Below are 15332 nucleotides of genomic sequence, written 5' to 3'. Positions count from 1 at the left end.
GAGTGGGGGCATTAAAAAGAAGTGACTAAAAATGATAATGTAATTAGTCATTGTCAAATCAATTTGATTTTTCCAAGTTTTTCAAGAAAGAAAAAGGAATATTAAAATATCAAGAAGTGGCTAAAAATGATAATGTATTTAGTCATTCTCATGTTTGCTGTATAAAGAAATCAATCATTTTTATTCAATAGACAAATCTCATAATTCAAAATAATTTCATAGGTTTTACGATCACTAAAATTCATGTAGCCAAATAAGAACTAAATGAACAAAGGCATTCGAGTTAACAGAATTCAATAAATCAATGCAGGAGAACCAGCAGAAGTAGGGCAAAATTTTCAAATGAAAATAGAAGAGCTCTGTAACAACAGAAGAGCACAAAGAGAGAAGACCTCCTTTTATTTATGAATAAATAAATAAAAACAAAAATAACCTTCACAACTTGGTTTTCTAAGACTAAAGTATGTAAGCCACCATTCAAATCTACACAGCTTTCCACATCATTAATCTAAACTTAGTCCCTCCCACCAACTTTTCATACTGCTGGTTTCTCCTCCATAGTCAAGAAAAAAATACCTCCATGCCATAACCCAAGGCTCTTCTTCCCTACTGTAGTATTTTGTAAAAACGTACACCTTGCAGGCAAAAGATGAAGATCGAAAAATCTATAACGCCCGCAGTTTCACCTTCGAAATGATGAACATAAAAACTCTCGGCAGGTTCGAGAAACAATGCGGAATTGAGAAATGGGTTGATGATGTTCAGATTTTCAATGCCTGGATTAAACGCTTTCATTCCTATCAAGCACCCCAAAATGAAGCAACATTCCCAGTTTCCTCAGCAAAAGAATCACCTACATAAATGTTTAAACAGGAAAAGAACAGCTCAAGAAGGTTAGCCACAGTGAAGGTTGTAGATTTTTTGTTTCCCTTCTTTCAGGAACCCGTTTGATATTGTGCACATATTTTGATATCTTATCTTCTGTTTTTCTGTTTCTTTTTAAAGATTTCTCAAACGTGTTTGTTTTGGAAACAAAATTCCTGTTTCTTTTTTCTTTTTTATGATTTTTATGTTTGCAAACTATTCGAGAACACTCGCATTTTCTTCCTTTTTGGACTATAAGCAACCACAAAGCTAACTAACAAGAAAATTATGTCATACAATATTTTACGCAATTCTCAATTTTACCCTTGTAATGTAATTAGATCTTCGTAAAAAATTTGTTAAAAGTGTTAACATCATTAAATTTATCACTTTATTGATTCACATATTTGAACACATTGGAGAAGCAACTTGAATAGCTAGGCAACTTAAATTCTACTTGTCCATTATTAAAATCCAACCTACCCATCAACAAAATTCATTTCTTCCAGGTTTGTGTACCTCCATGTTCAAATATGTTAATAAAACAATAATGTGAGGGGACGAGACATAAGATTTTTGTAGAATTGAAATTTTTAGAAGATTAAAGTTCAAATTGAGAGTTACCTGAGAATTCAGGACTACTTGGTACGTTTAGCCTAATTATTTACATTCTGTTTTTTTTTTTTTTTTTTTTTTTGTATAATGGTTCTTTTAGTTCAAAGACAGAGAAACGAGTGAACGTATATCTAAAAAGCTAGAAAATAAGAAGTTATTTGTCAATCAATTGTCATCAGTAATAGCATAAAGGTATGTTCACCTATTACTAAACTGATATATAATCCCAATCCCACAAAAAATCCATCGAAGATGGGGACTTTTTCAGGAGATGTTTGAGGACTTAGTTGAGTTATGAAGTCAAAAGTTCATATATAAGTCCTAGAAATTCTGTTTTTGGGACATGGAGTTGTAAAACGGAGTTCCTCACTAAATGTGCAAAATTCAATAGTAAACACTATTGAAGGCTAAAGAGCACCCCCTTAATGAGAAACAAGCTTTCATTGCAAACCAATACTTTTGCCTAGTCAGAACTTTCATAAGGAAGAGAAACTTCATGCACAATAGAAGAGCCATACGCACCTATTGCATGTGTTCACCTGCCTTGAACCACTCTGTAATTGAGAACTAAATCCTCTGGCTTCTTCCAAATGTAATTCCTAACTGTGGCTAAACTCATATCAGGAGACAAGACCTGTAATGGATAGAACCCAAAAATAAGGAACAGAGAGAAAGTGAAAGGGGAGCTGCTAAATTGTTAACTGTATGTTTTTGCCCATGATCAATTGTTAAGAGTTTACAAAATGAGCATAAAAATTACAAAACCCAATACAATCTCAGCTTTTCTACTTTGTAAGATCCCAAAACATATAAAGATTTTAATGCATTCCTTTGTCATCTTTGAGCAGTAAGCTGTATATTAGATAATAGATAATAGATACAAAGATATATGAAACAGCATCAATGAACTTCAGCACGCACCCATTCAGAAAGATGAGAAATAATGGTAAAAAACTGACTAGACTAGAAGCAAAATTTTATCTAGTTTTCACAAGGGACCCAAATTCAGAATGACACAATTTTCATTTTATTAAAAACAAGGATGAATATGCAAACAAACAATGCAGATGATGATTATGAAAGAAACTAAGCAGCCCGTATCATCTAGATTCAAATCTAATTACATGAGTATGTTAACAGTGTAATGTATGGTATAAAATGGGAGGCCTTCATTTCTCCAGCATAGCTCTTTGTTTGTCTATGGATTAGTTTGACTTATTTTCACAAATTAATCTCTTTTCATCATTTCAATAAAAAGTTGTGTTTTCTTCTCAAGGGTGTAAAGTGAGGTAAAAAAATGGAAAATGAACCAAAACAGTAATTACAGTTCAACTTGAGTTAAATAAGAAACCTAAAGTACAACTCAGTACTACAACTCTTTTGAGTGCCTAATCGCCTAGCAAAAAGGATAAACCGTTATTCTTCCACACAGACAAGACAATGTACTTTCATTTACCTGATTATTGCATAAGATTTCTATAGAAGGCTTAAGCTTTTGCCAAGGCTTTAAACCAGATCGAAATGATACGTCTCCAACTGTCGAAGAGAGCCCAGGACCAAAAGGAACGTCTGGATTTAAATTATCCAATGGCTTGTCAAGAACCATCTTCTCTATGACATAATTTACAACCTACATTATTAAAAGACAAATGGGGATCAATATCACATTCAATCAACCTCAAATTATAGCACAATTTTTATAATTAAAATTCTTCAACAGACAAACTAAATTTCAGCAAGTAACTGAGTGCACTAGAAATTACACAGTAGATTGTCAGGTGACCAGATGCGACTCTGTTGGAAATCCTCTAGCAGATTAAAGCAAAAGACTAGGTCCTGAAATGTTGGTGATAAATACACGAAGTGCTGGCAGTCCTTGTAAATCACCGACCTCCAAGCACAGCATAGTAACAGGGTTCAGTTGGGCATAAAATTTCCCAATTTCCCTTCTGCTCATAAATTATCCAACTGGATGTCCAAACAATCTATCTAATCTACGGATCTTTTGATACCACATATGGTATAAAAGTTATACCAGTTACAAGATCCCAATAGGAACTAGTATTGACTTTATGCACATCTTCTTGCATACAATTTCGTATGCAAACTTGAAGTCAATAGTATAAAAGATAGTTGCATCCTCCCATTCATCTAAAAGTTTCTCTATTGTTGGGCTATGGTACTTATCCTCAATGGACACCAAATTATGAGCCTCTTAGCACATGCAAAATGTTAGCTACCATCCTTCATGACTAAGAGTACCCTAACTGGAAGATGGGCATGCACAGCAGCAGGTTGAATAACCCCAGACTTTAGCATCTCATAACAAATTGCACAGCCCCGCTGCTAACCATAAGAAACATCCCTTCTCCAAAAACAAAGAAAGAAAGAAAGGGAGAAAGAAAAAAGAAACTTGCCCACAATGATCCTTCGTTTATGAGTTGGGACGTGTTTAAAAACTGCATGGATATCATTGACTTGTGAATTCTATGATGGAGTAAATAAATTGTAATGATATGCCAAACAGTATGACCTAGTTTGGATTATGTCAACTGAGGTTTCTTATAATAAAAAAAGAAAAAAGAAATAAAGAAATAAAAATTGTATGAACTAGATGTATTCAAATTTGGGCAATCAAGCAGGTTGTGAACTGATCTGAAATGCATCACGAGAAACCAATGGATGGATGTTGATCTTCACAAAGTCCTTGTCAGCCTTCATGTTGAAATCAATGAAGTTTATCATAGAATATTTGATAATAATACACTTCCACGTATTGAACTTAAGAGAAAATTTACTACACTCCCACCTATTAGTGAAGTTTTTACTAAAGTTCGAAGCTCCGCAGAAATATACTTGCAGGAACCTGTCATTTCAGTTGAGTGTTCTGCTTTGAAGGTTGAGAGAGTACTGCTCACAATAACCCCATGCCACAAAGCATTCAACTCCATGAAAGAAACACCGTAACCCTTTCACCAAAAGAGCGCAAGTGCTTATTTGTTTGACCCAAGGAGTTATGAAGAGTAAGATTTGGAAAGGAGTTGTGAAGTCCACACCTTGTTTGACCCACGGAGTTGGTGGGTCACTACTAAAAAAATCAATTTTCAATCTTATCAACTCCTTACACGGTGGACCCTAATTGTTTACAACTCTCTAGACTTCATAACTCTCACTCCTCACTATACCACTCCTTATATCTAAACACCCCCTCCTAAGGAGATGATTGGTCCAAGGTGTTGGGGTTGGAGTTGGGAGGAGGAGGAGGAGCATGAGAAAAAGAATAATTAAAAAACTCATTTAGCTTATTGACCTACCTCAGATACTTTTCACAAGGGCACCGCTTGTGAAATTTTAAGCAGACTATTATTTGCTGATATGATAATGATGAAATGAAATGTGTGTTCCTTCTAAATAGAAAATACTCGTGCAAAGCCACAAATGAAGAATTAAAAATAAAAGTAAAAAACTGACCTTATGCACTCTCAAAATACGAGGAGCGCTAAGTTTTCCTTGTGTTAGGATCTGAATGGATGAACCTTCGCAAGGATGTAGATAAAAGCTACACCTGCAGGGAGTACTTTTAATTAACATATGCAAGGAAACAGCAGATCGATTTATGCCAACTAACAAACACAATAAATATTCCTTTACCATAATAGCTCTAATATTATATTAATAAGCTTAAAAAATCACCTCCAGCATATGCCATGCAAGAAATATTAAAAGGTAAAACTAATAGCTCCAAAGGAAGACTTTGGTTTGATGTAGCCAAAAACAGTGCATTCTTCATCAAAATCGTAAACTTCCAATTGATACTTAACAACTGGGTGATGGAGCAGACAAAACACTGTGGACTTTTTAGAAACCAGGGGCTTTCTCAATAAGATCCACCTTTATAAACCAGACAGAAACAAGCTAGAAGCTCAAAACCCCTATGATCAATTTGACATGGAAGTTTAATGTCCCAAAAGAGATAAAGAGTCTTGAGTCTTCACATAAAATCTTGAATAAAGCATGGAAATTAGAACCTTTCTCCGTGTATCTGCAGCTTGTATTAAAGGAGAGAAGAAAATATAGAGTATCACTTCCTCCAAAGTTCATTTGTCTAAAAAGGACGGAATCAGATTTGAAGGCTTTTGGTTGTCAATCGTGTATGCCATTCAAGGGCTTTCTGTGGAGCCTTAGAGGAAAATCTAGAGTTTTATGGAGATGGGCCTGTCTAGCACTAGTTAAATTGGAGGCTTTTTTAATACTCCTCCTAAGGCTTAGGGATTCCTCTGTCTTAAATTCTTTGTTATGAAAATATCTTTATTTATTATATGATAGCAATCCTCATTAATTGCCTCAGCGAGGGCATAAATTTTGTAAGCATACACTATAATTTGTTTTCTTAAAATAAAGCTGTGATCTTTTCTAGACAATAGACAGGAAGGTGGGCATTGAATTTAGAAATGTACTTGGTATTTTCTCTTGGAGGTAGACGGTTATTCAACACGCAATCCAAACACCACCATGGAAAGTCTTTCTCATCTTCTGTACCATCCAATTCAGTAATCTTCCTTCTCCAAGGACCACCTTGTGAACCTTCCGTAATGATTGAAGGAGGAGAAACTGTTGAAAATTCAAATGGAGGATAGACCATGGAATCATTTTCAGCATTGCCATCAGCTTCAAGCCTTGAATGGGAAAGACTTCTTGCACTAGTATCCTTCGCAGAAAGAACATCTCCATTAGCTGAAGCTTGTGACCCAAATCTTTGTTTTCTTTTGGCAAACCAATGAGCCATAAGTCCTTTAAGGGTTTCTCGAGCTAGATTAACCTGAAAATAAAAAAATTAGCACTCATCAAGTTTAATAATATCCTATGGGAAGATGAAAAACTGAAGTTCTTTAACCAATAAGTTTAATAATAACCGAACTCCTCTTGCCAAACGCAAAAAATATTGGTTACTAATATTGCAACACCCAGTCCTTCATGTTCTTTTTTATTTTTTTTGGAGTGAGAGAGAGGGGGTAAAATCAAGGAGTGTTTTGAAAAGCCACCCAGGCACACGCCTATGCACTAGGTGGAAGTTTGGCACCTCACCTTGAAAAGACAAGGCACACTCATTAGACACACGCCTTATGTGAAACCCTGGGCCTTGGGGCTTTTTTCATTATTTTGAAAAAAACAACAATAAAAATTAAGGCCTTCCCTCTTTATTAACTAAAGAAAAAATCGAACCCTTAAAACAAAATTCCTTATGTTTAGTGAGTTTTTTTTTCTTTCCATATTTCTATGTCAACTACGCCTTCTCCTTTTTATGTAATACAAATAAACAGTACGCCTCACAACAAAAAAGAAAAAGAAGAAAGATTTTTTTTTGCCTTGCACTTTAGCCTCAGAAGACTATTGCACTTTAATGCACCTTGAGCTTTAAAAACATTTATTACGAAAACAAGAAACGACATTGTTCCATGACTATACGATTACGTGTTATATAAGTATTAAATAGAGAGCTCCAAGTCCACCTTATCATCTTCCGGCTTTCCTGTAATATTAAGGTCTGCTGAATACATCTCTGCAGAAAAGCATTGGGGGGTGTCAAGATGAACTGACAAACTCCCAAGCCTGGTATCCACGGTAAACCAAGCAGGAATGCTCACCTGAAGTCGTATCAAATTCAAAGTATCATTGTCCATCCAACAAAAATAGTAAATTTATAATATATGAAATGTATAAAAAATATCTTACCATCTCGAATAACTCTTCCTTTTTCTCTTCATATGAGACCTAAAATGTTCATATTCAAACCAAAAAAAGATGCCATGTTATCAAAATGAACTTTTAATAAAGCATATTAGATATTTAAATGTCACATTGTTTCACAGATGAATTTCATATCCTCCATGTGCCCATCAAGTTTTTCCCCTTATCAATAACCATTGACCCCATCAAGCATTGGTTTGTGTTATAGGCAATTCAATAAATTTTAGCAAAGTCAATTATAACGAATAAGAATGACTAATGCAACCTTTCCATAATCCTCAATTACAATGCCCCTGGTAACCTCCCATAGCTTCACTGAACCTGCAGCATCCTGGAACAGAAAATCACATCACTTTTCAGGTACCATCGCACATACAAATAGAGAGTAAAAAAGGCATATGCCAGCAGAGAGTTTGCCATTTAAGTACCTTTGTCAGGATATGCCTCCTATTATTTAAAATTTCATGCTGCACGATTGCTGGAGCTCCAGAAATGGTGAAGGTTGGTTCTTTATATACAGGAACCTATATAAAACAATTTGAGAAAATCATTTACCTCATTTGTTCCACTTCCAAGCCCAAGAATCAAAATAAAAACTCAAATTTGAGAAAGTATAATTTTACCTCAATAAACAAGTAGAAGGTAAAGTTTGCTAAATCTAAGATTCACAATCTCATACTAATGGAACCTCAATATTAAATGCAAGCACGCACAGCAGATAAAAAAAAACTGTGGAATTTAGCAGGAAGGTGGTGAAAGACCAGAACATATATGTGACCTTTTCTTTACAACAAACAAGAAATTTCATCGATATGATGGGAAAATAGGCTAGAAACCCACAGCACCCAGAGAAGGGACAAAAGTGCTGTCTAACTGACAACCATAAAAGACAAGTTGTGTTAGAAAATAATATCCAAGATTCCAAATACCAAAGTACACATAAAACAAGAAATGAGTACATGTGCAACTTAGTCATGAGAAAAAATGAGGTAGCAAAACCTTGAACAAAGTAATCATCAGGAAAAATAACCATATGAATTACTCACAGGAGTAGATCCTTCTAAGGAAGCCCTTGCCCTAGAAAATGACAGATTTCCAGCTAAGAATGAACCACCCCTTTCGAAAACCTTCTGAGGGTTGCGCCCCTCAGCAGGCCATCTATGGACTGAAGAATCTGTAGTTGCAACCCATATATTCTCATCATGTATTGCCAGTTGTTGAATAGGATATTCCCCTGTGCAAAGCAAAAGACTCTCTCTCGTGGACAAGTCTGTTATATACAGCTGAACATAAACAGAAACGGTCATTAAAGATACTAAAAGCTTTAAAAAAACTAACAACAAAATGGGACTTACAGAGAGGTCTCTACCACCACTATAAACATAACTAAATGATGGTGTACTTGCTAGTGCCCAAACAGAATCAGTATGTACGGCATAGGAATGCACACATCGTTGTTGACCAAGATCCCACAGTCTGTAATGAGAAAATTACCGGCTTCATATTATAATGCTTCAATATTTTTTTTCTTTGCATATAAGAAACATCATAAAGACTTCATTCCTCTAAAAAAAAAGACGAAAGAAGAACCTAAAGGGCCAGGGAAATGCTTGAAACGATTTTATGAGAGAAGGAAAACACAACATTGATTCAAGTTACATAAACATTACAGTAAATGAAGGGGCAAGACGTATCTACCTGATCATGGAATCAGAAGATCCTGATAGGCAGAACCTGCAGCCATGAAAATACGATCTTATTATAATTCCTAATATGAAAAATATCATGGGCAAAGCAACAAGAGTAATACAATTGAAAAAGATAGCTCTGAGAAAAGAGAGACGGAAGGTTTCTAGATGTTTGCTCACGGGAGCACTTTTTCAGAAGTCATCAGTTGATTAACAAATATTTAGGTGAGTAGCTGGGGTAATCAGGGCAATATGTTATGCACCTCTCAAAATTCTTATTGGTAATTTCTATCAGAGCTTTTTGGTGTATCTTCTGATCAAGTTTTTATCTTGACTTTTGGTTCTCGGATACTACCATTCACTTTTTAGGAAGTCTTTTATGTCTTGGTTTCCTTGTCTGGTTCAGTTTGGTTCATTATTTTTACTAAAGTCTTTATGTTTTTGTTGTTATCATGATGTACATCGAACATTAGTCTCTTTTTATGAAAATTTTCATTCTTTTCAAAGTAGCAGATATTGAGGTTCCTTTTCTTTCTTATATCCGTGAGTGTCCAGGCCAGCTTACGCGCACCACGACTAATCTCACGGGACAACCCACCTAACCCTACAACATTTGGGTGTCAAGGTTAATCATAGGAAATTCATTCCTACGTAGGTGGTCACCATGGATTGAACCCATGACCTCTTAGTTGGTTAATGAGACTATATCTCCTTATTCACAGCAGATATTAAGGTTCCTATACACTGAAAACGACTATTTAATAGGGATCTGTGAATCTAGAAAGAAAAATAGCAATCATTGTCCTTAAAATTAAGTCGCATATTTTCATCTAAAAGAAAGGGAAAAAAAATGAAAAAGAAAAGAAAAGTCACCCATGAAAACATAGGCAAATAAACATTGGCAAACATGTTTTCCCAGGTTTTTTATATTGTAAAACATTCTTCGACTTCCTTCCCTACAAAAACCCGAAAAATAATAGAACCATGATACATTCACAATTTGAATCTTCACCTTCCAATAGAGTTATAAATTATATGATGACTTCGCATATACACTTTTGAGAAATTTATGGAACACTTTCAAGGAACTTACTGTCAAAAAGAGAGAGAGAGAGAGAAGAAAAACTCCAGCTAACCAACCTGCCAGTTGAGTCCAAAAGGAGAGCCCTAATATTATCTGTATGTCCTCTTAACTTCATGGTCTTTGAACCAGTTCTAGGATCCCAAACACGAACAACCTAGAGGAAGTGAGAAGAAACAACTAAATTTAATTGATAGTAGAGTCCATTTGACAAGCTTGGGATAACTAAATATGTCGGCCAAACAAGGGTGTGTAGGAGTCAGAATATACCTTCTCAGTTCCACCAGAGACGAGAAGTGTCCCACTGTCGTTCATTGCTAATGCATAAACTGATTCCTTATGGCCTTTTGCAGCAATTGGAACATAACCGTGAGACTGATTTGGGTGTGTAGAAATGTTGTTACTAGAGCTGATAGTGCGTAAACTTGTGACTGGAAGTGAATTTCCAGAAGCAATGATACCATTTGAACACTCGTCATCAGTTGCATCATTTGACTTTGCACTTGGAGCATATGCAGCCTCCAAATCCCATATGAAAACCTCCCCACCAAGACCTCCAGATGCAACAACATTGCTCTATTATGCATGATACTACGATAGGATCAGAAGACAACCCACATAAAATAAAGTAATAGTCCCAAACAACATAAAAATCCAACAGACTCACTACAGGTTTTCACATTCAGCAATCTTTTCATCAGGGCATACCACAAGGTTTACACAAGTTTGGCAAAGAAATTACATTTTTTTCTGCTGCAGCAAGACAAGTCACATAGTCAGAATGCTGACGCAAAGTCTTAGTGCAACCTCCATCAGATAAGCTATTCCACGTCTAGCATAGGCCAAAAGAATAGATCAAAATAATTTAATCAAACTATTAAGGGCATGACAGAAGATAATGGAAAAGAAAATAAAGAATGTCGAAACCAAGCAACCTTCACAGTGCCATCTGAAGAACAAGAAACAAGCCTATTATTGCCTACAAGGACTGCATCATTAACCTGAAATGTAGAAAAGTGGTGTTGATAAGTTAATCTTTTAGATGCCCATGTTTTTTTATTATTCACTTTTTATTAGCTTGGATTTCTATTTATGGCATCACCAACAATTCCTTCTCAATCTGGAATAAAAAAAGTCCCATCCAAAAAAAAGTGTTGTAGAAAAAAACCAAAAGGGGCATGAAAGCACCATGAGTCCACATCGTAACTCTTACTAAGAACAGAAAATTCTATGGTAGAAAGGAAAACATAAATTGGAAATACCCAATCCACATGGGACTCGAAGGTGGCCGAGCAGGAAGCTACATCTTCAGCTAGAGACCATCTCTTCAGTGTACCATCACGGCTCCCAGTAAAAAGGAAATCACAGCCATCGATAGAAGACTTTGGCACAGCCAAGCAATTTATACCAGCAGAATGCTACATAAATTGAAAGATACAAAAAAAAGGTAAGACTCAAGCATACACTGCATTCAGAAAATAGTTTTATGGATCAAGTTACCTTTCATGCTCTTTATTGGTGAAAATGTCAACACCTACTTTCAGATTATAATCGTTCTTCCTTAATTGTTAATTGGAAAGCTGTTTCGTATTACACCTGTAGGTGTTTGGAGTTTTATTCCTTTATTTCATTCATCATTCCACTTCTCCAAAAAGGTGTATGATGCATTCACATTTCAGCTTAGATGTAGATAGACTCAAAAGAACCTAAACTAAAGCAAATCGTATATCTAAAGAAAATATAGATTATGAACCATGAAAAAGTTCTGCAGTTTACCCTGTGAAAATATCTAACTTTTAACTCCAGTGCTTTACAAAGAGCCATGAGGCACACACCTACGGGCGCCTTCCAGTGAAGCCCTAAGGTGAAAATTTGAGCTACATTGATTGGTTTATTTATATATTTATCTAAAAAAACGCTAACAAATTTAACTAAGCGTAAGTGCAAAAACACTAGTGTTAAGGTTTTTGGTTCTTTATTGAAAGAGATTGCTAACCATAAAAATAAGAACCTTTGCTTTTACGATTTGTTCTTCTTTACGGATTAAAAGAAATATAGTTTGCTAACCATAATGCAAAAATCTTTCTAAGGAAGCCCTAGCACTATAAAGGGCACCTTTTCTTGTTCCTACTTCCTTTTCTTTTCTTCACCTCGAACTTAAAACTCCAGAAAGTTACTCCAGTTTAATGCACCTTGAACTTTAAAAAACAATGTGTAGCTCAACTTAATTACCTCATCCTTTATTGTATGTATATGGAAAAGGATTAAAAATAGAGATTTCTACGCCAACATAATCAGATACTTGGCATAATAGCTCACACTCAGCTTCTTCTTGAACTAAAATCAAATAAACAATGTAAACTACAAGCCCATACGTAATAGTAAACTCGAATACGAAACATATTATAGAACTGGAAGCCTTCAAGGAGAATAATTGAAGCCTTGAACAAAAAGATTGCATTTCCCTAAGTTCCCAAGCCATCTTTGTTAAATTGACACGAAGGATTGCATGAGAAGTTCCAGTTAATTTATGAACTCGTGTCGAATGCAAAAGTTATCTTTATTGTGTAGCATAAGAAAAGGACGTGTAAAAAGGCTTGATGCTCCACAAGAAGACAAATTTCATGAATAGGTTCTTCATATGAGATTTTCACAAATTAATGTTCAATTAAAGTACATTAAGTCCAATTTCCAAATGGTGATCCTTATCGTGATTCATGAAGAAGATAAAGGCCTGAAATCAATCAGGATAGCAAAAAGGAAATACGACAAACATTACCTTACTATCATTGGCATCACTCAAAACATATGTCAACCGCTTCTCCTTGCGGGGGCGAGAAGAATTGGATGTATTCCCCGCACTACCCACTCGGTGCATTGCAGAGCTCACTAGAAACACATAAAACAAACAATTTCACTGGCAAGGTACTATGGGATAAACATCTTAACGCAGCAAACCAAAACTTAAAATGTGCAATAGGAAACTATTTTCTCATCACTTAATAGCAATAACATGTACTCCGCCAACTAATATACCTACCATTACAAATATCATTTAAAGCATTAAAATGAACACCCCAATCACCTACAGAAAGTTAATCTTGAATTCACGAAGAAAAATAATGTAGGTGGTCTCAAGAAGAAAACCTCACTCTGAACTTAATTGAGCCACAACATAATTCCCCTTCCGTTGCCAAAGATTACACGACAGCAGCCATCTCTAATAGATTTTCCAACCAAACATCCCGAACTAACCGAGAACTATTTCAAATTCAATACCATATCAAAGGCTACAGACCAAATCACCAAAAACTAACCCAAACCCATTAGAGTTCTCAAACACCCAAATAAGCCAAAAGGGAAAAAAACTAAAATAGCAAACAAAAGAACACACATAGCCCACAAAATTGATCTTCGCAAAACACAGCAATCAGATCAAGGAAGTGAAACTTGAGGCCCATGAGCAACTAAATTCAGACTAACTCCACCACAAGAAATTGAGAAAACAAAAATCAGACCAAAAACAAATGTACGTATGATGATATCGACAAACACCCACCAAAAAAAAAAAAAAGTAATAAATAAATAAGAACAAAATCAGACTTCAAAGCACAAAAATTACGGTAGATGAAATGAAAGCCTAACCTTCAGAATTGAATTGGAAGCTGTATTCAACGATTCTGGGTTTCGTCCTTCTTGTTCCACTACGGAAGTTAGCAAAATATTTTTAGAAAGAGAAAATCCCGTTGAGAGAGAGAAAGAGAGGACTATGAACTGGGCTCTCTCTGTTTCGATTTTATTGTGGCCTAGTCTTTGACTCGGTTTTTGGGATTGATCGAAGGGTAAAATTGTTACATTAAAAAACAGATAAAGCTATGCAAAATCCGACGCGCTCGATTATATAGATATTTCCCATTCGCCATTTTAGCCCTAGATTGTTCGTATGGGGCCGGCCTCGGAGCACACATCAACGGCATTCGGATACCGTACATTCAACCATTTCGAAGTTACTAATTCACCCTTACGTTGTTTCTTTTTCGTCTTTTTTCTTTTAAGACTATATAATATATAATAGAGAATGTTAGAGGAAATAATATCCTTTTGTGTTGTTATATTATATGTGGGAATTTTGCTCGTTTTGATCAAATAGTTTCATTAAATCTCTAATTTGGGGTTTGTTAACTCATTCTTGTTTAAATATTTTTTATAAAACCTTTTGAAAATTAATATATTGGTGTGTTTTGCAAACTCTATGTTAAAAATATTTTTTTTATAAATTAATAGTATTTTAATTAATGTCAAATTACCCTAACGAGAAACTCTAAAATAAACTATGGTCGTCTAGGGTGTTCGTCGCCGTAGTTGGTGGTGGCATGGCTAAGCTTTGTCATTTGGAGGGTAGGAGTGATCATCGGTCGGGAGAGGTCGATTTTGTACAAAAATCGGGACTAAAAATCTATCGACCTAATTGATTTATACTAAGGAAAAATGGCAACGATGTTCAACATGTCGATTTCGATCGATTTTTCAAAACCTTTTAATTAAATATACCATCGATTGTATTTTTAATAAAACCAACCACTGGGTGTTGGTTTGATCAATTTTGATAGCTTAGGTGTCGATGCTCGCCATTATTGGTGAGGATTGAAGGTGGTCATAGGTAGAGTTGGTGACTGGAGTTTTCCAACGACGATGGTGGTGGTTGGAGTTGGACGACAAAGAGATGATAGATAGTTTTTCATATAGTTAAGCCCAAAATCATCTCTTAGAGAAAGATTTGGCATTACATAAATCACTTCTCTAAAAGATGATTTTGTGCTATTTATCTCAAACAAACTTATTTTATAAACTAATATCTTTTATAAGCTACTCTCAGAGATTATCAAACTCTAACATTTACTTAAATAATTTTTTTTTCTTTCAAAATTGATCACTTTAAAAGTCGAACAAAATACCCTTTTAGTCTTTCAATTTTATTACATTGAACGTTATGAATTAACAATAACTCATGTATAAGAAAATACAAATTACAAACATGTTTTCAAGATTTATAAATTTATTGAAAATATAGATACCAAAATCATATATTTAAAAGTATAATGACTACAATGGACAAATCTAAAAAAAAACAATAATACAACTAGTAAAAAAATGCCCTGGTACCCCACACATTAGCATGTGTGTATAAAGTGTTTATATATCTATACTCTAAACTGTGTACCTTCATTTGTTTCAATAAATATCCCAACTTTCTAAAATTGTATTAAATTATCATCACACAAACCTTTAAAAAAAAAAATTTAATGTCATTATATGGACTAAAGTTGTTTTAACTT

General features: G+C 34.9%; 1 protein-coding gene across 1 annotated transcript; it reads right to left on the bottom strand.

Moving 5' to 3' along the window:
• Positions 1-325: 325 nt before the first annotated feature.
• On the bottom strand, positions 326-13902 carry LOC101218371 (WD repeat-containing protein 48). The gene is made up of 19 exons (XM_004139167.3): positions 13642-13902; positions 12776-12885; positions 11259-11414; positions 10932-10997; positions 10739-10828; positions 10267-10572; positions 10056-10153; positions 8926-8961; positions 8583-8703; positions 8274-8510; positions 7656-7751; positions 7493-7558; positions 7213-7251; positions 6990-7124; positions 5937-6298; positions 4951-5044; positions 2936-3109; positions 2002-2113; positions 326-853 (listed from the first exon to the last, which is right to left on the bottom strand). Exons 2-18 carry the CDS (start codon positions 12872-12874, stop codon positions 2015-2017), a joined length of 2274 nt encoding a protein of 757 aa, XP_004139215.1. The 5' UTR covers positions 12875-12885; positions 13642-13902; the 3' UTR covers positions 326-853; positions 2002-2014.
• Positions 13903-15332: the final 1430 nt, after the last annotated feature.

This window comes from Cucumis sativus, chromosome 2 (genome assembly GCF_000004075.3).
Source record: "Cucumis sativus cultivar 9930 chromosome 2, Cucumber_9930_V3, whole genome shotgun sequence".
In the NCBI taxonomy this organism is placed as follows: Eukaryota; Viridiplantae; Streptophyta; class Magnoliopsida; order Cucurbitales; family Cucurbitaceae; genus Cucumis; species Cucumis sativus.
This window is presented reverse-complemented; position numbering and strand designations above follow the sequence as displayed.

Coding starts and splice junctions, on each gene's coding strand:
- LOC101218371 (XM_004139167.3), bottom strand. CDS start 12,874: ATGCACCGAGTGGGTAGTGCGGGGAATACATCCAATTCTTCTCGCCCC. Junction 10,829..10,931: donor CTTCAGATGGCACTGTGAAG/GTTGCTTGGTTT, acceptor GGCCTATGCTAG/ACGTGGAATAGCTTATCTGA. Junction 8,704..8,925: donor TCTTCTGATTCCATGATCAG/GTAGATACGTCT, acceptor TTCTCATTACAG/ACTGTGGGATCTTGGTCAAC.